Below are 26,092 nucleotides of genomic sequence, written 5' to 3' on the forward strand. Positions count from 1 at the left end.
ATAATGAACTATTTAGCCCTTTGAAAAGCTATGACTAAATTAAGAAACGGTTAAAAATGTCTTTGGCCCGTACGGGGATCGAACCCGCGACCTTGGCGTTATTAGCACCACGCTCTAACCAACTGAGCTAACCGGCCACCAACACTTTTGCGTGGTACTTAAATAAATTTTTTTGACCATAAAATTTAGTCGCCCTAGGTAGCATGTATGAATGGTACGAAAATAAACTCCCACATATTTTTGTTATATTATTTATATCCAAAATCAAAAGCATAAAATATGCATACTGGCCTGCATGAATAGACAAAGACCAGTAATGAAGCAGCTTGGGCAGCTGACCTCGTGGCGCAACGGTAGCGCGTCTGACTCCAGATCAGAAGGTTGCGTGTTCAAATCACGTCGGGGTCAATAGACTTTTGGGTTTATATTTAAATAGCTAATGTTTTGGCAGATTCTTACTACAGCAAATAATTAGATCAGGGGTTCAACACTCATCATAAGACTTGGAAAACAAATTAAAATTTCTTTTTTAATCCAGTAACGACTAAATAACAAACATTATTATCATTATTTGTCAATATACTTAACTTTTGAGGAAGTAATAGTTATTTGTCAACTACTGGATATAATTTGCGTTTTTAACCACAGAGAGGCGCTGTAAGTACATAAGAGGCACTGTAAGTACGGCTGTTGATGCTAAGCTCTAAAATAATCGCTAATGAACCTTCAACTTTATTAACTCTCGTTTTTATATATTCTTTTTTTTTAGAAAAACTCGGAGGAACAGTCCACACTTCACTAGTGCATATATTGGGAAATGTGAAAACAAAAGTAGGGCTCGTCCGGGATTTGAACCCGGGACCTCTCGCACCCTAAGCGAGAATCATACCCCTAGACCAACGAGCCGACGTGCTCAAAGAGTTTAATATCATTCTAAGTCCTTAACAGAAGTTCTACACACAGTCTTTAACGATAGAGCACAAGTATGGTTGGTTTTAATCAGTGTTCATTGGCTACTTAAATACACAGATCTATGCAAGATCTATACAAATTACAATATGTTACCGTTTGTTTTAGCTTTCCACAAATTTGTGGAAAATTCAGATCAGACGATGTCAAAAACGTTACGTTAACATACCTGGTTGTAGGACACGGTTTAACCACGCCAGTACAAAAATAAAAATTCAATACAATTGAAAATACATAGACTAAATAACATTTTCTTTACAAGTAGCCTTGTTTACAAGCAGCTTAACTTGTTGATAATATTGATTTCACATTGATAATCTTGTACCATATAAAACAATAATAATAACATATTTCATGAATTTAGCATAATCTTATGTAACGTTTTTCCAATTTATGGCTCATGAAAGTACAACCCAGACCTAATTACATGCTTGTGGCAGCTCATTTTGTTACGTTATGTCTTCTTAAAAAAAACATAAATAGAATATAGAAATACGCAACAACATCATAAATAATTAAAGGGAAAACATTATTTATATATATATATATATATAATTAAATGAAAGAAACCACTCTTGGAAGAGGATTAAACGTGGTCTTTTTATCGGTTCAGTGACCAATCTCAAGGTGACAAACAAATTCATCAGTTTATGTATAAGTTAAATTAAAACATTCTGATTTCTTTTTTTGATTGATTGCATTTACACAAATCAGATAGAATGACAAGAATACTGGAATTTAGTATACATCATGAAATAAAATGAAACTAGTTGCACATGGACGGTTTTAACTTTATCTTAAAATGTGACTTTAATATAATAATTCTACCTTCTTTAAATATTTAATTCTAAACCTTATTACAAGAGGATATCAAAAATGAACATACGGTCACCAAACAAATGTAACCAAAATTTCCCTTGATTGCAGTTACCCTTTGGTTCAGCCTTAGCCTGGTTTTCTCTGCCTTGAGTTTGAGAGGAGAAAGAAATTACAAAACTCAGTGAAGAGCATCCATTTCACGAAGGACCTGCCACCAATGAGACACTTGAAAATACAGTAAAAAGAAGAGATGGGACTGGGAAGTAGAGGAAATGCAAACATCAATGTCCCTTCTTAAGAGGCAGTGAACTTTCTGAGTGTGATCACAATGAGAGCGAGAAGAACAGAGGCTCCAAGGAACACGGCGATGACGATAGCTGTGATGGCACCAGGCCCCAGCACAACTGAAAACAGAAATATCACACACACCAGAAGATCAACTTTGAATGAAACCAAGTTCTTTTTGTGATAGACCTCATATTATGACATAGAACTCTTTTGTAAGCTGCTATGTACTTTTCAGTGGTATAACTTTACCTTCTTCCACATCCAGAGTTATTGAGGGGGTACCATCCTCATAATCAAAGGTGTAGCCATTATCTGCGGTGTCTTGTAAAGGGACTTTTGTTGTCACATCGAAGCCTCCAGCGCCAGATAGTGTGTCCTGGTTATCATTCTGCAGTGTAGGGGAGGAATCAGCAACTGATTCTGATGGAAGATTAAAAAAATAGGTTTAGTCAGAGATGTGAGAGATGATGAAACAAAAGATATTCACACACACAATCACACACACACACACACACACACACACACACACACGTAAGTTGATATATCTTTAAAAAAAAGAAAAGATTCTAGGACAATATAATTAAATCACTAATAGCTTAGTAATACTAAATAAACCTATGTATTTAAACCTAACAACAGCTACACAGTAAGAGTACTGAATAAATCAATCAATAAAAATAACCTGGAATGACATAAATACAAAATAAATAAATAACCTAGGATGATATAGTTAACTAAATAATAGAATAGGAAATAAGACAAACTGGACTTATGATTACATATTAGAATTACTTAATACATTTACATTTAGTCATTTAAAAGCTGCAATTAAAAATGTTTGAGTAAAAAAAAAACTGATGATATATTTAAACAATTAAATATTAGCAACATGGAAGTCTCTACATAAAAACAATCTAATATGATATATTAATATAACAAAATGAGAGCTACAAGTTAGAATACTTACTAAATAAATACACACATAAATACATCAATCTACAGTCAATCTATGTTTTTTATGTAACCTATATACATTTTGAGACCAGCGAGATATCCTATGCAACCGGCCATAGATATCATAAGAAGAAAAAAGTTCTTAAAATATACCAAAAATAGTTGCTTAACACCTTTGCATTCAAAATGTTAAAAAAAAATGTATTTTTTAAAGTGGGCTGCAAAAGTTGAATGTTTTTTCTTTACCTGAATGTTAAGCACTAGAAAGTGTCAAATGTTAGTGACGTTATAAATGACTCAATGAGCGTCTTTATGGAGGATTAGCACTACAGCTATCCCATCCTGCACCCCTCTTCTTCTTCTCACATCTCTCACTGACATTCCACATCTCCCGCAGGCATGGAACAGCCATGCGACTTTTCTCACCTACATCATACTCACCGAGCCCAAAGCTGATTTCCTATGTTACAGCTTGCCCAAATTTCCCAGAGGGCACCTTATGGACAAAGGTTCTGACCCCACAATGAAGGGACAAAGACAGACAGAGTAAAACATGGACAAACAGTGGGATACCTACCTGACCCTGCTGGAACAACCCAACAGCATGAGTCGAAAACTAACTAAAACTAAACTCACAAATAAGTATTTACATAAAGTAGCCCCATACACCACCTTTCCATGCAACTAAACACTAAAATACTCTTATTCCACCCTAAATCTTAAAATAAAATTGTTCATATTTGTAGTCAGCAAGTCGAGGATGGCCAACCCATGAGTATTTTTGATAATAGTCTGTTTGCTCAGCGAGACTCGAAGCAGGCTGTAGGTACTGCGCAGGGCCAGCGATACATCAATGAGCCCTTCACTTCACGGTACAAAAGGGCACTTGTGTGGTCAGAGAGGCCAGCTTGAGGCAGAGGAACCAACGGCCTAAACACAGTCAAAACAAGTCAAACAAGCTTGTTTATGAAGCCAGTCTGTGGAAAAGCACGCACCTAGGCGTCAGCGTGCTAACCGGTTGATTTGAAAAAATACACCTTTTTTGTGTTTGTCACTTCTTGGCCTGCTTAAATATTTATTAAGTACTGCTTAAATATTTGACAAGAGGACAAGGCTAAGAATGCAGTCTAATTTCTTGTATTCTAATGCACAACTGTGAGCTGACAACATGCAGACAGGTGCATGCGAATGAGACAATCCTCTGCCACCATGTCCATGTCCTCATCTCACCTCACCTCAGGCCCGCCAGGAATCTTTACACTAAATAAACTCAAAAATTCATAGTCAGGAATTATCATGTAAAAGGAAAATCTTAATTCATTATTACAATGCAAAAAAAAAAAAAGTCTATTATTTTCAAGTTAAAAAAAGATGTTCTTCAACGTACACTAAAAATAAAGGTTTCGAAAAGGGTGTTTTCCATAAAACCTTCCAGTATAAATGGCTATTAAAAGAACCACTTTTTTATTATTAAGAATTAAATTAATTATAAAAATTTAAACAACATTTAATCACCATAAAGAACCTTCTGTTGAATGGAAAGGTTCCATGGATGTTTAAGGTTCTTCGTTGAACCACTGATGCCAGTAAAGAAACGTAATTTTTAGTGAGTGTAGTGAAATACTGGCAATTTATCAGAACAGACTGTGACATCATGGTGATACGGATTTTTGAAACCATGCATTCACATAAGAAATATCAAGCAACTGTGCCATTACCTCTTCCTTTAATCCTTAAATATGTAAAAGTGCAGTATTACAGCATATATTCTGGCTGGAAAGTCTGAGATTGCCGTAAAGTGACATTTTCTTCCACTTTAAAGAGCAGGTTTGTGCATTTGAATATATTTTTTGTAATTATTTTATTCAGCACTAACAAATGATGGTCATAAATGGAAAACGTTTTGCAACTATAGTTTTTAAACAGGATGCAAACACGCACACACACACACATACATGTTTGTTTTTGTGAAAAGTGGGGACATCCCATAGGCGTAATGGTTTTTATACTGTACAAACTGTATATTCTATGGCCCTACACCAACCCTAACCCTCACAGGAAACTTTGTGCATTTTTTAATTAAAAAAAAATTCTGTACGATTTATAAGCATTTTGAAAAATGGGGACATGGGTTATGTCCTCATAAGTCACCCTCTCCTTGTAATACCTGTGTCATACCCATGTCATTATACAGTTGTGTCCCGATAGGTCACAAAAACAAGAGCACACACATACACATATATATATATATGGCATATTTAGATTTTGAAGCCCAAACCAGCTATCATGCAACAGAATTACTATTAAATAATGTTATTGCTATTCAACTTTGAATGTCCTACTTTTATTCTCAGGAATGACTATTCATGGCACAGAAAGGAGCCTTGCAAAATCATAACTGTCACCAAGTTAAAAATGACTGGTGCATAATTTGGCATTTCCAAACTAGATTTTTCTGTACATTCTTCTTTATGGCCCACAATTCACAAACTGATCCTACACCTCTTGCATCAAAATGAGCAACAAAATTTTCAGTAAAACTGACTTGACTCAATTTCTCACCTGTAGCGGCCAACAGATCAGAACCCAATAAATCTTTTCTAAGAACTTAACACAACTATGAGAAGTCCATCACTGATTCGATGGAAAGGAGGTGATGTTACCTGACTGCACAAAAGCCATGCAGATAGCCAGAGCACCAATGAAGACGAGCTGAGATAAACCGCTGGAATTGCTGCAGACGCCCATGGTTCCTGGCCAGACTCTATAGACTGCTACGGTAATGAAGGAGCACAGAGAGCAAGTGTGAGTCCGAGCGAGAGGCAGGGGTAGCTGGGGTTAGGTGTCTGGACAGTGCAGACTTTTGTCAACTCTTCTAGTAACTGCCCACCCTCTTCTCACGCGGATAAGGGAGTCTTTCCACTCCTGCAGCACCATGCCTTCATGTCCATCAGCAGCCCGGGCTGCTTTTCTGTTTGATTTCGTAATCATAGAGGTGGGTCATGCACAAGACAATCCAATTTTATTACAACAAATGTAATTAAACTATGTGAAATGTCATTAAAGTGATTCAGTTTGATTATTTTTCCATGCTTTATGATTATGAGAAATATAATGGAAAACTGGCCCCAAAAAAGTTGATTGGATATGCAAGCTTAGCATCCTGGGCATTGCTATATTTGTCATGATCAATTATTAAAAAGTAGATAGTTCCAGTCCTGTATGTTGATGCAACATAACAGCAAAATAAATATATATATATACAGTATTGTTCAAAATAATAGCAGTACAATGTGACTAACCAGAATAATCAAGGTTTTTCGTATATTTTTTTATTGCTACGTGGCAAACAAGTTACCAGTAGGTTCAGTAGATTCTCAGAAAACAAATGAGACCCAGCATTCATGATATGCACGCTCTTAAGGCTGTGCAATTGGGCAATTAGTTGAATTAGTTGAAAGGGGTGTGTTCAAAAAAATAGCAGTGTGGCATTCAATCACTGAGGTCATCAATTTTGTGAAGAAACAGGTGTGAATCAGGTGGCCCCTATTTAAGGATGAAGCCAACACTTGTTGAACATGCATTTGAAAGCTGAGGAAAATGGGTCGTTCAAGACATTGTTCAGAAGAACAGCGTACTTTGATTAAAAAGTTGATTAGAGAGGGGAAAACCTATAAAGAGGTGCAAAAAATGATAGGCTGTTCAGCTAAAATGATCTCCAATGCCTTAAAATGGAGAGCAAAACCAGAGAGACGTGGAAGAAAACGGAAGACAACCATCAAAATGGATAGAAGAATAACCAGAATGGCAAAGGCTCAGCCAATGATCACCTCCAGGATGATCAAAGACAGTCTGGAGTTACCTGTAAGTACTGTGACAGTTAGAAGACGTCTGTGTGAAGCTAATCTATTTTCAAGAATCCCCCGCAAAGTCCCTGTTAAAAAAAGGCATGTGCAGAAGAGGTTACAATTTGCCAAAGAACACATCAACTGGCCTAAAGAGAAATGGAGGAACATTTTGTGGACTGATGAGAGTAAAATTGTTCTTTTTGGGTCCAAGGGCCACAGGCAGTTTGTGAGACGACCCCCAAACTCTGAATTCAAGCCACAGTACACAGTGAAGACAGTGAAGTATGGAGGTGCAAGCATCATGATATGGGCATGTTTCTCCTACTATGGTGTTGGGCCTATTTATCGCATACCAGGGATCATGGATCAGTTTGCATATGTTAAAATACTTGAAGAGGTCATGTTGCCCTATGCTGAAGAGGACATGCCCTTGAAATGGTTGTTTCAACAAGACAATGACCCAAAACACACTAGTAAACGGGCAAAGTCTTGGTTCCAAACCAACAAAATTAATGTTATGGAGTGGCCAGCCCAATCTCCAGACCTTAATCCAATTGAGAACTTGTGGGGTGATATCAAAAATGCTGTTTCTGAAGCAAAACCAAGAAATGTGAATGAATTGTGGAATGTTGTTAAAGAATCATGGAGTGGAATAACAGCTGAGAGGTGCCACAAGTTGGTTGACTCCATGCCACACAGATGTCAAGCAGTTTTAAAAAACTGTGGTCATACAACTAAATATTAGTTTAGTGATTCACAGGATTGCTAAATCCCAGAAAAAAAAAATGTTTGTACAAAACAGTTTTGAGTTTGTACAGTCAAAGGTAGACACTGCTATTTTTTTGAACACACCCCTTTCAACTAATTGCCCAATTGCACAGCCTTAAGAGCGTGCATATCATGAATGCTGGGTCTTGTTTGTTTTCTGACAATCTACTGAACCTACTGGTAACTTGTTTGCCACGTAGCAATAAAAAATATACTAAAAACCTTGATTATTCTGGTTAGTCACATTGTACTGCTATTATTTTGAACAATACTGTATATAAAATAAAACAACTCAATCTCACAGCATTTACAATTTGGCAAATTGGTGGCAAATTTGTACTAATTCATAAAATCATTTAAAAATGTTCATATGTTCAGTTTATATAACAGAGTATATAGAACAGAGTATATAGTACATATCAATATTAGTCTTAGATGCTGAGCCCCCTCCATAAACATCAGACAGGAACAAACTGCTACAGTTTGCTGCTTACTAATTTGAAGTGTATGTGACACAAGTATGATATTAAAAACAAACCATTTCGTGTCTTGTAGCTACACTTTAAAATCATTTGCATATTAATGTTTACCCTAGTGCAATGCACTTCAACTGTAGTTGATTAAAGAGTGCGCTTGTTTTTAAATACTGAAGCACTCAAATATTTTCTGTGGTTATTAGGAACACGTTGCAGAAGTAGGTCTAATTTTGACTTCAGACTAAACCACAGAGGAACTAAAAACAAACTGTTGATTTTAGGAAATAAACAAGAAACTCAACCCAAGTAACAGGTTAAATATACAGACGGCAGCTATAAATTTCAACATATTTAGTCAATCATAACTATTGAAATTCAATTGCATAAAGAGGTACTGAAAACCAACTAAATACTTTAGTCGAATGTACCTAGAAACAAGTATATTATAGGTATTTCCCATTGAAAAACTTCCTGAAATTTCCAAGTTTTCCATAACCAAGGAAAACTGCATTTGCACAACCCTGCCTTGTGAATTACGAGCAAAAGCATGCAGAACAGCCCACACAAGAGACTGATTTATTCATCAAAACTGCAATAAAAAAAAAATATGACTCCACTGGTTCATCATTTCTATATATTATAATACAGATGCAGAATTGAAAGTTTATTCTTTAAACAGCCTAATATTTTACAAAGAAATGGATAACTGTCTGGGACTTTCAAAAATGTCCTTAAAACAGGACACTGTTGATCACATTTCCTCGAGTCCTACGTTGTTATCTGCGTCCATCAACATAGGGGCAGCAAAGCATGAGAGAAGGGAAGAAATGGGAAAACACTAAAAGAATGAGGGGAGGAACGAATAAATTAAAAAAGGAAGTTGTAATGGGGATAATGCATAATTTTTTTCCTCTGCACTCCTTTTATTCACACTTAAAGAAACACCAGTCAGGAGAGGAGCACGATCCATCTCGGTGGAGGGACACTGGGAAACTGGTTGACTCCTCTCTCCTGCAGAAGCAAGCCTCTATTCCTTTTCTCAGGTCGCGGTGTTTTTGGTTCTTTTCGTGGCCGTGGGGCAGTGCTGTTATTGCAACTGTGGTTTCCTCTGGATTAGGGAGGACAAAAAAACTTGCTGCCCCGAATCTACTCCAAATCAAAGAATTGAGGATAAAAAAAAAAAAAAAAAAAAACGAGAGAGGATAAGGGTTGAGGAGAACACAAGGGATGCTGTTCAGAATGGTAACGGTCAGTAGGGGGAGCTTGCTGATCAGCAGGCCTCAAATGTCTTCCACAGTCTCAATCTCGCCCATGTTGAGTCTCTCAGATGAGGCATTGACAGAAAAACCTGCAGAGACATTGGGACTATAATCAGTGGAAATCAGAGCTCTGCTACTATGAAAATGTTCCCGCAGTGCGAAAGGCCCTAATTATACAGGTAGGAACCCTGAGCAATAACGTTTTAAATTAAGTTTGTTAAAAATTAGAATTTTAATAATTAATAATTTTACTGTCAAAAAAGTCAATGCACCTTCATAATATATATTATTATATGCACACTCCAGTCAATGTCACCAATTACCCACTTAATATAACCACCAAGTAACAGTTTTTATTCACATCTACTGAAACTGAATGACTGTTTAGGCAGTCATCATGATTAACTCATCTGTGCCTCAATAACTTGTGGTAATCTTCTCCGGAAGTTCCCTTCATAAGAAATTAAACCACTGTAAGTAACTTCTACACAGATCGTATCACAATGTTCCCATCATTTACCTAGAAGGCTCGGGTCGGCGCGTACCATCTTCTGTTTCTTCTTCTTCTTGCCCGAGGTGACGGTCTCAAACCGCTGCTGCTGCAGGACTGACTGTGACACTTTGCTCATTTCCCACAAGGAGTCCTGAGACAAACACAGGGAGCTTAGTGCAAGAGACACTGATACAGACCCACTAGAAGTTCATTCTGTCAGCTATTTTTAAATTTAGTCTTAGCCCTGTGTAAAAAAAAATATATATATATATTTTCTTATTATAATCAACCTTGTACTGTTTTTATTTAGTCAAGTTTTAGAAGACTAAATGTCTGAGCATTTTAGTTAATACAATTTTCTTCATGCTGTATAATGTTTAAACGGATCAAAATAATTTTAGAAATTTATTTTTACCTTTCAGGTATTGCACTTTTACCAATAAGCTCAAATCAATAGAATATGGACTCATACATGTTTATTTGACCTCATCTAGTGTTACTGATAATAGGCTATTTAATATAAAAATGAATATCAAAGACTAAGATATGCACTATGATGCATCTACATTATGAAAACTGCAAAAAAAAAAAAAAAAAAAAAAAATATTATAACAGTGAAGTTCCTAATAGTAATTTCAATTACAATGAAGTTTCTCTATTTGAGGTGCAGTAGGGGATCTTTGAAAATGCTATCTTTAGCCTGATAGCACTGAAAGCGAACGTCCCCTGAACACACATACGCTCACAGACCAGAATACCAGAGACAACATTACTACAATAGGCTACATCAGGGGTTCCCAGCGGTTTCAGTCTTCATCTCATTTTAGTCATGAGAAAAAAAATTGTCAACAAACATTTTTCAGCATATTTTTCATTAAAAAAATGAACACTGCGCACAGGCACACAAACGCACCTGCTGCTTTTGCTGCAGGCCCTGCTGAGGTTTTTGCTGCTGGCCCTGCTGAGGTTTTTGCTGGTTAGCGTTCTGTTTGGCACGGCGCTCCAGGAACTGCTTAGCGAAGTCCTTGGCCTGTGGAGTGTCACCCAAGTAGGCTCTCACATAGTCGTGCACCTCGTACGGTGAGTCCACTTCCTTCAGGAACGCCGCAAAGGTGGGGACTGTGGGAAAAGGAAAAGATTGATGACTTTCAGAAACCTTTTAAATCACACTTTTTTCAAGAGGTTATGTATGCAGGGTTCACCAAATTCAAGGACTTTTTTTAACGACCATTTATTTTATATCAAGCACCGAACAAATTCACACCCCAGCATATGTAGCGTCATGAAAGACCTCATACAGTGCTCAACATTTCACTTACACTTAACATTTACATAAAACATTACAGAGTAATGAGGTTTTGAATGTGTAGGTTTCATATATTTAGACCGTTTCAAGCAGTCATTAAAAGGAATTCTGAATTCCTCTAATATTGATAAAATGTATATACTTGGATCAAAATGGTTTTTGGTGCAATTCTTGTAATTATTTACATTTGTAAATTGTCTTTTTTTTTATATAATCTCTTAATTTAAAAAAAAAAAGTATACATTTAGGAGCACATTCTAATCAATAATACAAAATTCTGATCAAATATTAACCTTCCCATTACGAGATGATATTTGACTCAAAGTAATTTACAGGGAATGTAGTTTTACCTTTGTAATGGCATTTTTCTAACTTTATTAAAAGTATGTCATCTTGTCAAATTCAAAAAATTATATTTATAAGCTTCTTTAAAAATGTTAATTAAAACAGAATAAAAACAATTAGAATAAGAATAAGTACCAATCAAATGAAATCATACTATAGAGGTGACAGAACACAAAAGTGGCTTGTAAGTATATTTTCAGATTGTTTAATGAGGCTCAGCGGTCACATGAGTACAATTAAATTCTTAACTTAATGTTGAGGTTTTAAAGATAACATTTTGAATATAGATATATTTGATGATTTAAATAATATACTTTAAAAATAAAGTAAAACTGCCAGTAGGTGGCAGAAAGTCAGTGATTTTATCAATGAATAATTTATTCAATTGTTTCCTTCGAACAGTTGATTCATTCCGGAAGGAAGCAAGTGACTGTCTTTATGAATGGGAAATTGAATCAGATTTGTTTCAAAATGCCCATTCATACAAATGAAACCACACTGTGTTTGAATGGAGATGTGCAGTGGCTCAGCAGCTACTTTGTTTGAAACTACTTTTGACAGAGTAAAATCAGGCAATGGTGCTCAGACAATGCAAGTAATTTTGTTTAATGAACTGTTGTATTAAATCAATACCGTTTACAAACTCTAATCATTAAAAGCTATTACTCTCCTTCGTTTATCACAATCTCACAAAGTTCCATTGTAATCTAGTGCAGAACTCAACACTGAATAAAACGGCGTTTTGAGCAGTGAGTGGATTCTGATAAATATGTCTGTGATAAATTACTCACCGCTGCAAAAACATTTTTGGAGTACGATAGAAACCTTAGAAGCACCCCTCCGCGCAAACACAAATATGCTTGATTGCTTCTAAAAAAAATAATTTTCAAAGTTGCACGCAGCAGTTTTCAGCCGTAAATGCACTGCTTCTCCATGGCTCATGCATGGCTGTGCAATGTGCGAATCAGATCGCATGCTTAGATTTTTCTTGTGCTACCCGATCTCCACCCCAGTCATTAGTGCGGTTTCGTTCTGCCTTTGTCAGCATATATAGGAACATTTTTGAAATAGCATCATTCTACTTAACGAAATTTCCTACGTGTGCATCAACTCGCATGCTAAGATTTTTTCTCACGCCGCCCAATCTCCACCCCAATCATTGGCGCCGTTTCAATTTGCCTTCGACAGCACATTTAGCACATTAACTTTTTTTTAAACAATTTATTTTAAGCACTTTCAAGGATCTATATTTATTTTCAAGTACTTTCCAGGCATTGAAGCCATGTTTCTGATATTCAAATACTATCAAGACACGTGGGAACCCAGTGTGTGATATTTGTAGCTGCAATTTACCCAAAATTCAGCTCAAATGTCTGAACACTAAACATATGATGGTGTTTTTCACAAAAGACTTCAACTAGGTGTTTTATGAGATAAGACCTATTTAACGTCACATTAAAATACTCAAGAAAAAAAAAAGTGAAGAGAGGGAAGTGGTTTGTGGGAAGAATTATCTGGGCATCGTTTGCATATACACTGAAACATGCCAATAAGCAAGATTGAGGGTGAGAACCGAGCGTGTGTCAGAGACTCACCGTCCAGGTTATTAGCCGTGTTGAGAGTGTGTAGAGTCTGTTCACACCACTGCATAAAGCCGTCTTGGTTCTTATTGGCTCCCTGGAACAGTTTTAGTAGTTTCTCTTCCTCTTCCACCTTTTTACTGGCTTTACCACTGCTGCTATTACTGCACAAGACATATTTTAATACTTCAGCATGGAAATGGCACAACAACTGGTTCCACACATTGACCCAAAGTCTGAGGTTTTATTGCACTGTTTAGAGCAATACGCTTATATATGACATAGTTTACCTGAGGTTAGCATTGCCCTTGTTTTTCTGATTGTGGCTCTTGCGTGTGGCCTGAGGTGGGGTGGCCTCCTTTACTGCTTCATCCCAGAAGCCAATATTAGAGTTCTGTGTATCACCCCAGACACTGCTGTCCATCATCCAGTTCGAGCTGGAGTTATTAACAGAACCCCACACTGATGATGTATTGAGGGCCTATGAGAGAGACAGAGAGGTCATGCAGTGCATTGTACTCTGACTAATGCACTCAGGTCAGATTGTTCTCAGGGTTTTAAAATCAAACTTAAGATTGAGAACTTTAAGGTTTGCATAAATAATTAGACCGACGCACACGTTCAACTGCAAGTTTAATTATTCAAGACGTTTTATTCAGTATGCATATGTATTAAAATTACCCTAAAATATAAACATTTACAAATTAGAGGTCAGTCGATATTGGATTTTGCTGATATGATAATGTGTTTAAAGAAAAGCAATACAATTATTATTGCGTAATACTTTAGAATAAGGTTCCATTAGTTAATGTTAGTTAACTACTAGTTGACATGTACGAAGCAAGTACAATCCTTCTACAGAATTTATTAATCTGAATGTTAATAGTGCATTATTCAAATAAAAAGTTGTGCTTGTTAACATTAGTTAATAAACTTTGTAAAAGCATGAACAATGAATAACCGTATTTTCATTAACATTAACAAAGATTAATAAATACAGTAGTAAATGTATTGTTCATTGTTCATGCTAATACATTAACATTAACTATGGAAACTTATTCTAAAGTGTTAGAATAAGTACAGTACTTTGTACTGTATTCAATGATTTTGGTCTGTCCTTCCTATGACAGGGCAGCACAGAAATTAAAACCTCCTAAAATAATTACAATTTGTTATACCATTGAAGATATTTATAACTCGGGACCTTAAATTGACATTAAGACCTCCTAAGGACCCGTGGGAACCCCAAACATGCTTTTGACACACACTATTGAGGACACTGTAACTATAGGCTGTTTCAAAGGAAGTGTGTAACTCACCACTCGGTTCTGTGTGCGGTTTTGCTGGGGAACAGTTGAGTGTTGCTGCTGCTGCTGCTGCTGCTGCTGCTGCTGCGGTTGTTGTTGTTGCTGCTGCTGCTGCTGCTGATCATTCCGCTGTTTCATCTGTTGCGCTTCCTCTCTCTGGATCTCCAGCAGAGACTTGGTAGCTGGTGGCTGCTTGGCCACACTGCCCCAGCCTGGGAGCTTTGTCTGAGGTTGCTGCTGCTGGAGCTCCTGCTGCTGTCGTCTTTGCTGCAGGGGCGAAGAACAAAGATCAGACAAGAAGCACTATAGAAGAGATACGTCATCCACTAATGATTCTCATTTCTCTACGAAATGGGAACGAAAACATGTGATTTATGAGAGAAACTGTGAGATGAGGAAGAGGAATCCCCAGCATACCTCTTCTCGTGTTTGTCGTTCTCTCTCCTCCTCCAGTTTCTGGATTTCAGCGAGCGACAGGGCATTTTGGGATTGTGAGAGGGTGGTTGCTGTGGTCGACTGCTGACCCCACTTAGAGGATGAAGGGAGCTGGGGACATAAACATGAAAAACTAAAATACAATAACTGCACCAAAGTTACAATCATAAATACACTTTTTGTAAAATAATCAGGTTTTTGATCAAACAAAGCATAAAAAAAGAAAAATTTGTACTCTGTTGAAAACGACTACACAATATATTAGTAATAATGATAACTTCTAATTATTACGGCTGCCATTATATTTATAATAATTACAGAAAAGACTTCTATTTAAATTATAGAAAATGTAAATCAATAATTACATTACAATTGCAATAATACTATTGCACTGCAAAAAAAAGAAATGCTGTAAATTAACTAACATAACGATAATGTCTAATTTGCCGCTGCATCACCTTCATCTGCGCGAGCTGCTGTTGTTGCTGCTGCTGCTGCAGTCGACGGAGCGCCTCCTGCTGCTGCTGCCGCTGCCTCTGTAACTCCTGCTGCCTCTGCGCCTCCTGCTCTCTCCTCTTCTGCTCCTCCTGCTGTTGCCTTGCTAATGCTGCTGCCGCGGCCGCTGCCTCCTCTTCTAACCTCTTCTCCTCCTCACGCCGCCTCTGAGCTTCCAGTTCTTCCTGTTTCCTCCGCTCCTCTTCCTTCTGAAAAAAAAAAAAAAAAGATAAATTGCCATGCATTAGTCCTAGTAAAAACAGTAGGCATAGATGAAGTCTCACATTAAGAACAGCAGTCATTTTAGAAAGGCTTTGAATGTGGCTCAAACAATTAAGACTTTAAATCCATTTGATAACAAATGTTTGCGTGCAGGCAAGTCTTACCTGTTTACGGAGGAATTCTTCCCTTTGTCTCCTCTCCTCCTCTTCTCTTCTCCTCTCCTCCAGCCGACGGAGTGCATCTTCCTGAGCTAACCTTTCCTCCTCCTCTTTCTTCCGGCGCTGTGCCGCCTCCTGCTCCCGCTGCCTCTGAAGAGCCTCCTCCTACAGAGACACAAATGCTGCATTAATATCACTGAGCATCAAAGAACCGCTCACTTAGAATTCTGACCATTAATCTGACAAGTACATTAAAACCAGTTTCAATGACAACAAGTGCACAATGAGTGCGTGCACAACAAACTTGATGTAAAAGTAAAAACTCTCATTCCTCTGTATGGTACCACATACTCTAATGTAATGCATTGTATTTGAGCTGGAATAATGTGAACTGCATATTTTCTCTTCTCTCCTGACCTGCTTTCGCCGTGCTAGCTCTTCTTCCTCCAAACGTTTCCGCTCTTCCTCTTGTCTAGCACGCAATGTCTCTTCCAGTCGTTTCCTCTCCTCCTCTTCCCTTTTGGCACGAAGCTCTGCCTCCCGTCTCTCCATCTCAAGCTTTAAAGCAGAAGAGAAATTGAATTTTTTTTTTGAAAAGTTTAGACAAATGTTTCAAATAATGTCACAAAATGGCATTAAATTCAGGTGCTCGTATATCAAATATTCCTTACCTTCAAGGCTTTGGCTTTCTCCAGCTGCATCTGTTCAATGGAAGACGCTTGAGGCATGGAGTCTAGAGGCAGATCCCATACGCTACTCCCTTCCCAATCTAAAAAGACAGCAAGATTGAATTGTAGGCATCTGGCACAAATTCTGATACTCAAGAAAACTTTTGCATGCCGCTTCAATAGGACTGTGTGACCAAATTTATTTAAACTTGCAAACTGTGATATACTTATTACAACCATTTACAATAACTGAGCGATTTCAATGCTTCAAAATATAACAAAAAGATGATTTTTGTAACCTTTTGATGACCGAAAATCTATGCAGACAATCATCAAGCAGACATGATGTTATCATAGAAAACAAGTCTGAGAAAATGACTTAACCCAAAGTAACCACAGCTGTTGCTGACAATTTAGTGGCAAAAGAACATAAATGTTACCATAATGCATTATTTAATAAGTTACACCAGATTTATCTACAATATTGTGCCGTCTCAAACACCACATGGAATGAAAATTCATGACAGAACACAATATACTGGATCTTGACATGCATCACATCTAACTGTAATCTAAGCTACAGATTTTTATATTTATCAGTATGTGAAAACTGCAGTTAATGTGGTATGAGATTCTGTCAAGAACATTACAAATTTTTAAATAAAAAAATAACGGGAAAAACACCATCCACTGTTCCAGTTAAAAGCAAAAGCAGCTCTGAAAAATCTCACATCTCTGTACTGCTTAAGCGGCATCTATTCAGCTGAGTCAAATAACTTGCAACAAGGTTATACCACGAGACGAGCATGACTCATATCCAAAACTAAACAAGTGGCGAAAACAAGCACACCTGACACACAGTAAAAGCACTGCAGGAAGACCAAAGCACTTTTTCCATTCAGATCTACTCTTTACTCAACTGCTCAGAATTTCTAGATAAAACGAAACCTTTTACATATGAAGTGAGCACCTGCCACCACTGAACTCAAAGCATCTACAAGTTTGCTGCGAGAGGCAGATGATGCATGAACTGTTCAAGCATATGAAAGGTGGAAAGGTTTAATATTTCTAAAAATTCATTTCTTAAAGGGATAGTTCATCCAAAGATGAAAATCCTGTCATCATTTACTCATCCTCCACTTGTTCCAAACCTGCATGTCTAAAGAGTTGATGGTTGATGAGCTGTTTGGTTACCAAAATAAATATCCGCTTTTGTGCTCAACAGAAGAAACTCATACAGGTTTAGAACAGATGGAGGGTGAGTAAATGATCACAGTTTCAATTTTGGGTGAAAGACCCCTCATCTTAAACTAGGCAAAAGTACATTTCCAGTTCTAAATGTTCAGGCGTACTGCTGGGAGTGGTGGGCTGCATGTTTGGAGAACAGGATGCCTGAGTGGAAGGGTTCTGCATTTCCCAAACAGATCCCGAGTCTGGCACTGACATGGTGCGTGTGACAGGAGGTAAAAGGCTCTGTTGCGGCTCTGGGGTTCTGCAGGGGCACACAAATCAAACTGTGAGATTGAGTCACAGACGCTCAACCGCAATACCAATGCAATGTAACACCACCCACCCTTTGAAGTATTAATATAATACATCCCTCTGTGAATGTGGCAAAGACTGAAAACAAAAGCCATTTAATCGCACCTGATCTTGAGCGCCTGATGGAGGAGGAGATTGAGCTGCTGCTGTTGTGGAGGAGGTGCAGAGCTTAAAACTTTCTGCTGAGCCAGAGCATACTGCTGCCTGGGTTAAATAAGATAATTTAATCAAGTCATCTATTTGCACCTCTTAAGAAATTAACATTCAGCAAGGATTCATTACATTTATAAAAAGATATATAGACTTTCATAAATGTTACAAAAGATTTCTATTCCATATAAATGCTGTTTTCTTAAAAGGTCTGTTAAACAAAGAATCATAAAAATGCATGAGGCTTTTAACAAAAATATTAAGACAACTGTTTTAACACTGGCAATAAGAAGTTTTTTGACCACTAAATTAGCATATTGAAATTAAAAACAGGTGTTTAAAATGTTTATGTATGTGAAATGTTATGTAATTACATTTACGCATTTAGCACTTATGTAATAACATTTCACAATATTTCAGTTTTTATTGTATTTTTGATCGAATAAATGCCACCTTGGCGAGTACACTAAATGTAACCACAATCTACTTAACTGGAAAAAAACATTAGTTCAACAAATGGTGCAAGTTTAGGGCAGAACAATGGAAGACAGAAGAGTCTAATGGAGATTTGGAATAGATCATTCTTTGCAGTTCATTCTGTCATCATACCTGAGTAAGTACTGATATTGCAGCTGCTGTAGCTGATACATATTTAGAGCATTGATCTCCTGTTGTCTTTTTATCCTCTCTTGATCTGCATCTCCCTATATACAAACAGATCACAAACAAATCAAAACTTTTAGGATGCTGAAAAACTGGGGAAGACGTCCTGGGTCTGGCATTTCACAGAGACACATGAGAGTCTTATTACCAGTATGGGGGCTAGTGCGGGGCCTGATGTAAAGGGCACTCGCCCCCACAACTTAATCATTTCTCCCAGAGGCTGGAACATCTCGTCACAGCCTCGCTTCACCTGCAAGGTCATGGTGAAATAGCCTGCCTGAAACCACTCGGACATCTCCTGGTTATTAAACGGACCTGTGAAAAGAAATCGCCACGTTTATCCACCACACATGAGGATTGCACACAGAGTGAAACTTCATTTTCATTCGATTACATGTCATGTTTTCAACCGAGAGATCAAAGGCAGCCAATTTTTTTATGTCAACAGTAAAAAAAAAAAAAAAAAAAAAATTGCACGCATGTCTGCACATTGCAAATGATTGAGATCTTATTATGTAGGTCTACTGCTGTGATCGGTTTCAGGCTTAACCTATAATAACACTTTACAATTTAATTCATTCTTATAACATTTTAGAAATGGCATCCTCAATAAAAACATCATGGAGATTTTTTTTAGCATAAGACATATCGATCTTTCTATAGATTTCTTCATATTTTATGAGGCAAGTAGCCGGTGCATTGTTGTAGCCTAATGCGTTCAAAGATAGCTCCCTAGCTTGTGAATCAGTGGATTATGTACATGAATTTGGTCACTGGTAAGTTCACTGACTCACTGCACATTGGGACAGTAATCACTCGAATTCCAGTTACATGACTACATACAGCATCAACGGAAAACATAGCAGAACGTCACTGCATTAATTAATAAACAACAGAGAAGACCAATCAAATGTTATATTATTTCTTATTCTCTTTAAAACATATTCTGTTACATGTTCTCACAAAAGTTCAGCCAAATATTAATCATAAATGTTAATTAAATGTGTTTAATTCCTGTCTAGCAATGTGAGTTTGTTGAAATATACAAAAAAAATTGTATTTTCAAATCTTCTATCGCATGTCATTATATTTGAGTTGGCTCATGTGGTTTTGTTTCGCGCTCCAGAAATGTGACATTTCTGGTAAGGGAGCAAAGTGAGCGCCAATGCTCCTTACTGATCGGTCTCTATGGAGAAGACTCTTATTCCTCATCTAGTATTGTGTAGAGCCCTTCGAAGCTGCAGGGAAACTGTAATTTTGACCTTCAACCATTTGGTAGCTGTTGAAAACCACTATGAGGAGAATAATCCTGGACTGTTTTCATCAAAAAACTATTTCTTTTTGACTGAATAAAGAAAGACAAACATCTTTGATGACATGGGGGTGACTACATTGATCACAAAATTTTAAATTGAAAGTTAACTAATCCTTTAATTATATGAAGAGTTATTAATATATACATTTTCTGCCCCATGTCTTGCTCTTGAATCATGCAGTCAAAAGAACGCACCCTAAAGGTGCACATGCACTAGTCCAGACTTCATCATCACGTAACGTGTACGCATGCACTCTGTTGGTGTTTTGCAAAATACTCTGTCAAATCACAGTTAATTAAAACATCTATCAAAATATTATTGTAGATGATATATATAACCCTAGTTTGGATCCTGATTTCCCTACCTTGGATCTCTCCCTGTGGATCTTTGTAAAACCATTTGAATGCAGCCTCATGGGTAGTGGGAAGAGCTGTGGGTTTGTGACCAATCTTAGTTACCAAACGCTCATCGTCTACGCCACCGTCCTGCAGGTATGCCACCATTTTCTCTGCTTCCTGTTACAATAAAAAAAAAAAAAAAAAGGATGTGAACTTTGTCTACTTTTCAAACATTCATTCTCCACTGCAGCATTATAAAGCAGCTGATACACTTTATAATAGCTTTGCTGTGCAATTAACATTTTTTATTTATTTAAAGGGGTTATATGATGCAATTTTTCCTTTCCGTTTTTTGAGCGTTACAAGATCTTGATGCATGAAGAAGATCTGTAAAGTTGCAAAGACTAAAGTCTCAAACCCAAAGAGATATTCTTTATCAAAATTTAGACTCTACCATGTCCCCCTAAAATGGCTCATTCAAACACGTCCCTCACTATGTGGAAGTATTTGCATAATGCCGCCCAAATGTTCACGCAAAGAAAGGCGGCGTGGTTTCATTAACCGCTGTTAGTGTTGAAGCAGCCATGTCAGGGAGATGCTGGGTGTATCTAGGCAAAAGCAAAAGCACTTTATTTGGCCTTCTGAAAGGAGATGCATTTAGGAATTTTCAAGATTACTTACAACAGAACACCACCACATTTTATGGACAACCATTTCGTGAACCAAGGAGAGGAGGTCATTCTGACATTGCTACGACAATCTGGTGATTCTGAATCAGCTACTGTAAGTATGTTTTGTTATTAGTTAAAGTATTTGCTATCGAATGTTCAAATTGAGAGTTTTCCACATTGTGTGTGTGTGTGCGAGAGAGAGAGAGAGACGGTCACATAGTGGAGTCAGCTCCACTACAAGCTTCATCATTGTGTCTGTCACACCACTCTGTTCTTCTTTCAGGCTTGAACCAATGGTAAAACTAAGGACATTATTAACTGTATTCACGTGCGCGCGCTCCCGTATAGCGAGGCTGAGCACAGACATTTCACTGATCAGAGCGAGAGCGTCGCGAAAAGTCACAAAAGGAGTGTGTTTTTGGTTGCCAGGGCAAGACAACCCTGCACAGATTACCAACAAAAAAAAACAGCATTAAGGGACCAGTGGAAGGAGTTTATTTTTACAGAGCATCAACGGAGTTGTGCAAGTGTTTTTGTTTGTTCCCTGCATTTCGAAGATGCTTGTTTTACAAACAAGGCCCAGTTTGACGACGGATTTGCGTATCGTTTATTTCTTAAGGATGATGCAATCCCAACGAAAAAGGGTCACGATCGTGTGTTGGAACCGCAGGCGGTGAGTAAAACTGCTTCAAATATCTCTGCCTCCTTGTTAGTGCGTCCCCTCCCATGCCGGAGACCTGGGTTCGAGCCCCGCTCGGAGCGAGTCCTTGCTGATGCTGCTCTTGTTAAATTTCAGCCTCGGGATCTGATTCTGGATCATAAATAAACGGCTGAATCTGACTGCAAGCCACGGTTTGTTTTGGATGATGGTTTTTCCCTCACGGTAATGTCACAGCTTCCACATGCTCTCAACGCAAAAGCCTACTCGCGCTCGTGATTCTTTAGCTCCGCCCACACGTCACGCCTCCAGCCGGTCATGTTTTTCCTGGAAAAATCGGTACAGACTATCTTTCTCTTATGAATATAATAAAACTAAAGACTTTTTGGACTTATGAAGGATGCAGTACTACTCTATAGGTACTCAAGATTAACAGGATATTGAGTGAAAACGAGCATTTCACCCCCCCTTTAAAAAAGTATCATATGACCCCTTTAAGCACCAGCTTAATATTCAGATGCAACCACTGCTGTACATTAAACAGCCATTCAAACCTGCTCAAAGTGCTTGAGTCCCTCATACTCATCCATGTCAGAGGGCAGGGCAGAGGGACAGCCGATAAGGCCCACAATGCCTGTGGAGTGGGGGAGAGCAGGAGCCAAAGCCACTGGCATTTCCAAAGGCTTGATCTGCTGGGTTTGAGTGGGCACCGACTGAATGGGCAGCACTGAAGATGTTGGGACCGGAAGATCTGGAAGCAGAAGCAGGTTTTAACTAGAGATTCCTCAACTGAAAGCTACAGAACTTTATTTCCAAAAATATTTATTCACAAGTATATATTAAAAGTAAATATCAAACAATTAATCGCATCCAAAATACAAGTTTGTGTTTACATAATATATGAGTTTGTACTGTGTCTTTGTACTTATGTATATTTACATACAAACACATATGTATATATTTAAGAACAATATGACATGTTTATATATTAAATATTTATATATAATCTAAAATATAATATAAATATATAAATGAATACACAAGTATTTTCTGTATATATACCATATATACACAAACAAAAAATACAGTACACATACAAAATGTAAACAAAAACTTATTTTGGATGCAATTAATCATTTGAAAACACTAGTAAATATCATGTGATTATTACCTGGGAGTGTGTTTGTGACATGCGGTATGGAAATGGCCTCCACAATGCTATTTGGTAGAGTTGTGTGTAGTCGTGCTTTACTGAGTTCAGGTCTGAGTTCTGGTACCGTCGTTCTCTCCACTGGTCTTTCACTTTCTACAGCCTGCTCCGGGTGCACAGAGGGAATTGGAGCAGGGGTTGCAGCCTTGGGAGGCGTTACCAATGCTGGAAATGGAACAGCAACTGGGGATGGCTCGTCCGATTTACTACCTACTGTAAACAAAAAAAAAATGTTTGATTAAAAACAGTGACAGATGATTGTTAAAGGGCTGTTGAGACATTAGCTGATATTGTGTAAGACTGAAGACTTCAAAATGGAAAAAAAAAATGTCCAGTCCCGTTGTAAACTTTGAGGTTTTTAAGATTTTAACATTTAAAGATTGTAAGAAAGAAGAAAAAACTTTTATTCATCAAAAAAATGTTTTATTAAAAGTGACTTTAAAGACCATTTTTAATTCTATTCAAAGAACACTGATAAAGTATCATGTGATAATAGGAAATGTTTCTTGAGCAGAATATTAGAATGATTTCTGAAGACTGGAGTAATGGCTGCTGAAAAATCAGCTTTCCCATCAACAGAATAAAATACATTTTACAATATATTCAAATATAAAACATTTATTTTAAATTGCATTTCACAGTATTATTGATCAAATAAATTAAATTAAATACTTTAAATCAACAACTGAATAACTTGAAATCTGTTTTGGATTTCTAGAGTGCACCAATGAAACGGCGTTCTCACCTTCATTTCGATCACTCTCACATCCTCCTCCCGTGTCAGTATCTTTGGTTTGTTCTGATTCACTGTCATCCTTTTCTGTGCATTCTTCATTCTCCTCCAGTGGCCGGAAGTCCAGCTCCGCCTCCTCCAGGATCGGCTCCTTAGGAGCTTTCTAAATGAGCAATTAGGAAAATTCACACATCAAAATACATTAATTAGGATCAGACATCCTCACTTATTACTCAGTAATATAGAATGAAGAATCAAAGATCAAGAACTCACTTCCAACGCCCTCACCTTAAGTGAGAGGAAGGCCCCAGAGGAGTCAAATGTCCCCGTCTCCTCCTCTGCATCTTCCAGACACCATTCTGGTAAACTGTCTCTTTCTTCTTCTACACTCCCGCTGCCTGACCGAGGCCTACGGTAACTGCCATCTTCACCCCTTGAGTCGAAAGGCAAGCGCCGACGTTGATCCGGGTGTTCCCGCCACCCTGCTGATCGCAGACCGTCTGCAAATGAGGAATTTCTTTGGATCACAAAAATTACTAATTAAGTAAACAAAGTCCTTGAAGAAAAAAACAGCGTGCAACAAACCTGGACTTGGAGGACACCATCGTTCATTTTCCCGACGAGAACCTGCAAGCCTCCAGCCCCCGTCATCATCCTCACCATTCTGCTCATCTCGAAATGTGCGCCAGTTGTCACTCTCTGAGCGAATAAACTCGTGCTTTCGAGCATTACCTGCACCAGAATCCTCATAGTTTGCCCTTACTTTTTGGAAGAAAAAAAAGAACAAGTAGTACACGTTGAGTATTTGAAGCATTTATGATTGACTAAAAGCTCAAGAATGCCTTGCATTTATTATTCACTACTGTTGAAAAGTTTGATCTCAGTATGAGTAAGTGTTCAGACAGAAGTCTCTAATTCTCACTGTGTCTCACTAAGTCTAACCCTAAGGTGTCTAACCCTAAGGTTGTGGGTTCAAGTCTCGGGCTGGAAATACCACGACTGAGGTGTCCTTGAGCAAGGCAACAAACTCCAAACTGCTCCCTGGGCACAGCAACATAAATGGCTGCCCACTGCTCTGGGTGTGCGTTCACTACTATGTGTGCGCACTTTGGATGGGTTAAATGCAGAGCACGAATCCTGTGTATGGACCATCTGTATGGTATGTCGTCATCGTGATGTAATGTAAAAAAGAATACAGTAAAAAAAAAAATATATTCTGAAATGTTACTTTAAAAAGTAATGTAAAGCTCATGTAAAACTGAGTTTTCTGCAGCCACCACTCCTCCTCCAGGGTCACATGATATTTAAAAATCAAAATCATTATAATATGCTACTCAAGAAATATTTTGCATAAATGTTGAAAACAGTCAAGTTGTTAACTATATTTGTGGAAAAAGTGATACTTTTTGGATAAAAAAACAAAAACAAGAACAGCATTTATTTAGAACAAAAAATATTCTGTAACAATGTAAAAAACTTTTACTGACATTTTTGATCACTTGAATGTATCCTTGCTAAACAAGTATTAATTTCTTTAATTGACTAACTTAAAGACTTACTTTTAAACGGTCTTGTAATTTTATATGTCTGTCAACAAAGAGAAGCACTTACTGTGATTGAGAGGAAAATGGGCTGGTGCTCCATCTATGGACAAACAGATTCAGTTGGGTCAGAAGCAATACATAATGTGATGCATTACATCATGTCTCACTTTGTAGGGGAAAGTGGTGTCAGATGCGTCACTTTTTTATCACACAATCCATAAGTGCATTGAGATTTTGCATGTAGAAAGTGCTCATTACTTTTACATGCAATCTCTCAATTACAGGCAGCTGTATACGACCCCTTCTAAGAACATGGTGACAAATCTTATCCCACTCTCACTTATATTTTAAAAATCTAGCAAACTAACCTGGATCTTTTCGCCCTGGCTTTTCAAACCTTCTGTCTCCCCTGGGTAAGAAAGAGAAAATGATCAGGTTAACATCAAACCAAATGTACAAAACACAGACAACTAATATATTTAATTTATGCCTCCTCTTTTTATTTCAGATCAGTATCTGGGCTATTATAATTATTTTTGGCACTCAAAGACCCAATATAATTCAAGTAAAATCCAAAAAAATAGTGTGACATTATCTACAACTCAATGACCAGATGCTTTCTTAACAACGGTTTTCTCAGCGTTGTTATTTTTGTTGTGAATAAATTTTTTTAATGAGAGGACAGGCTGCATCAAGACATTTTCTGACAGTATACCGCTGCAAAGGTCTCTGAACCTTTTTTTAACACTAAGAAAGAACCAAAAAAATAATTTGGCCATATGCATTGCGAAACCTTTAGCCTGCATGTTACCTATCTGTAGCATGCTATAGATTTGCAATTGCTTACAGACAGTTTGTGCGGCAGGTGCTATTCATT

General features: G+C 37.5%; 2 protein-coding genes and 3 non-coding genes across 8 annotated transcripts in view; 1 reads left to right on the plus strand and 4 right to left on the minus strand.

The window, feature by feature from the left end:
* Positions 1-63: 63 nt before the first annotated feature.
* On the minus strand, positions 64-137 carry trnai-aau (transfer RNA isoleucine (anticodon AAU)). Its single transcript has one exon. It is a non-coding gene; the product is annotated as a tRNA-Ile (tRNA).
* A 199-nt stretch (positions 138-336) lies between these two features.
* On the plus strand, positions 337-408 carry trnaw-cca (transfer RNA tryptophan (anticodon CCA)). The gene has a single exon. It is a non-coding gene; the product is annotated as a tRNA-Trp (tRNA).
* Positions 409-834: 426 nt separating this feature from the next.
* trnap-agg (transfer RNA proline (anticodon AGG)) lies at positions 835-906 on the minus strand. Its single transcript has one exon. It is a non-coding gene; the product is annotated as a tRNA-Pro (tRNA).
* Positions 907-1,560: 654 nt separating this feature from the next.
* LOC127950781 (protein SNORC-like) lies at positions 1,561-6,308 on the minus strand. The gene is made up of 3 exons (XM_052548069.1): positions 5,694-6,308; positions 2,326-2,496; positions 1,561-2,192 (listed from the first exon to the last, which is right to left on the minus strand). The coding sequence occupies exons 1-3, from the start codon at positions 5,776-5,778 to the stop codon at positions 2,083-2,085; spliced, it is 366 nt and encodes a 121-aa protein (XP_052404029.1). The 5' UTR covers positions 5,779-6,308; the 3' UTR covers positions 1,561-2,082.
* A 2,371-nt stretch (positions 6,309-8,679) lies between these two features.
* LOC127950546 (GRB10-interacting GYF protein 2) overlaps positions 8,680-26,092 on the minus strand; it is a 32,263-nt gene continuing 14,850 nt past the window's right edge. For 2 of the 4 annotated variants that reach the window (XM_052547671.1, XM_052547670.1), the window contains exons 7-29: positions 25,584-25,624; positions 25,283-25,315; positions 24,257-24,433; positions 23,945-24,171; positions 23,684-23,834; positions 22,900-23,151; positions 22,283-22,479; positions 20,426-20,576; positions 18,894-19,060; positions 18,692-18,786; positions 18,038-18,136; positions 17,743-17,882; positions 16,394-16,491; positions 16,140-16,280; positions 15,729-15,887; positions 15,306-15,551; positions 14,830-14,958; positions 14,425-14,679; positions 13,396-13,586; positions 13,121-13,269; positions 10,788-10,993; positions 9,902-10,025; positions 8,680-9,470 (exon numbers count right to left, since the gene is read on the minus strand). In XM_052547671.1, coding sequence (XP_052403631.1) covers positions 9,403-9,470; positions 9,902-10,025; positions 10,788-10,993; positions 13,121-13,269; positions 13,396-13,586; positions 14,425-14,679; positions 14,830-14,958; positions 15,306-15,551; positions 15,729-15,887; positions 16,140-16,280; positions 16,394-16,491; positions 17,743-17,882; positions 18,038-18,136; positions 18,692-18,786; positions 18,894-19,060; positions 20,426-20,576; positions 22,283-22,479; positions 22,900-23,151; positions 23,684-23,834; positions 23,945-24,171; positions 24,257-24,433; positions 25,283-25,315; positions 25,584-25,624 — 3,496 coding nt within the window. In that variant the 3' untranslated portion in view covers positions 8,680-9,402. The remainder of the gene's footprint in view (positions 9,471-9,901; positions 10,026-10,787; positions 10,994-13,120; positions 13,270-13,395; positions 13,587-14,424; positions 14,680-14,829; positions 14,959-15,305; positions 15,552-15,728; positions 15,888-16,139; positions 16,281-16,393; positions 16,492-17,742; positions 17,883-18,037; positions 18,137-18,691; positions 18,787-18,893; positions 19,061-20,425; positions 20,577-22,282; positions 22,480-22,899; positions 23,152-23,683; positions 23,835-23,944; positions 24,172-24,256; positions 24,434-25,282; positions 25,316-25,583; positions 25,625-26,092) is intronic. The other 2 variants (XM_052547674.1, XM_052547672.1) reach the window with 2 other exon arrangements.

This window comes from Carassius gibelio, chromosome B2 (genome assembly GCF_023724105.1).
Source record: "Carassius gibelio isolate Cgi1373 ecotype wild population from Czech Republic chromosome B2, carGib1.2-hapl.c, whole genome shotgun sequence".
Taxonomy (NCBI): Eukaryota; Metazoa; Chordata; class Actinopteri; order Cypriniformes; family Cyprinidae; genus Carassius; species Carassius gibelio.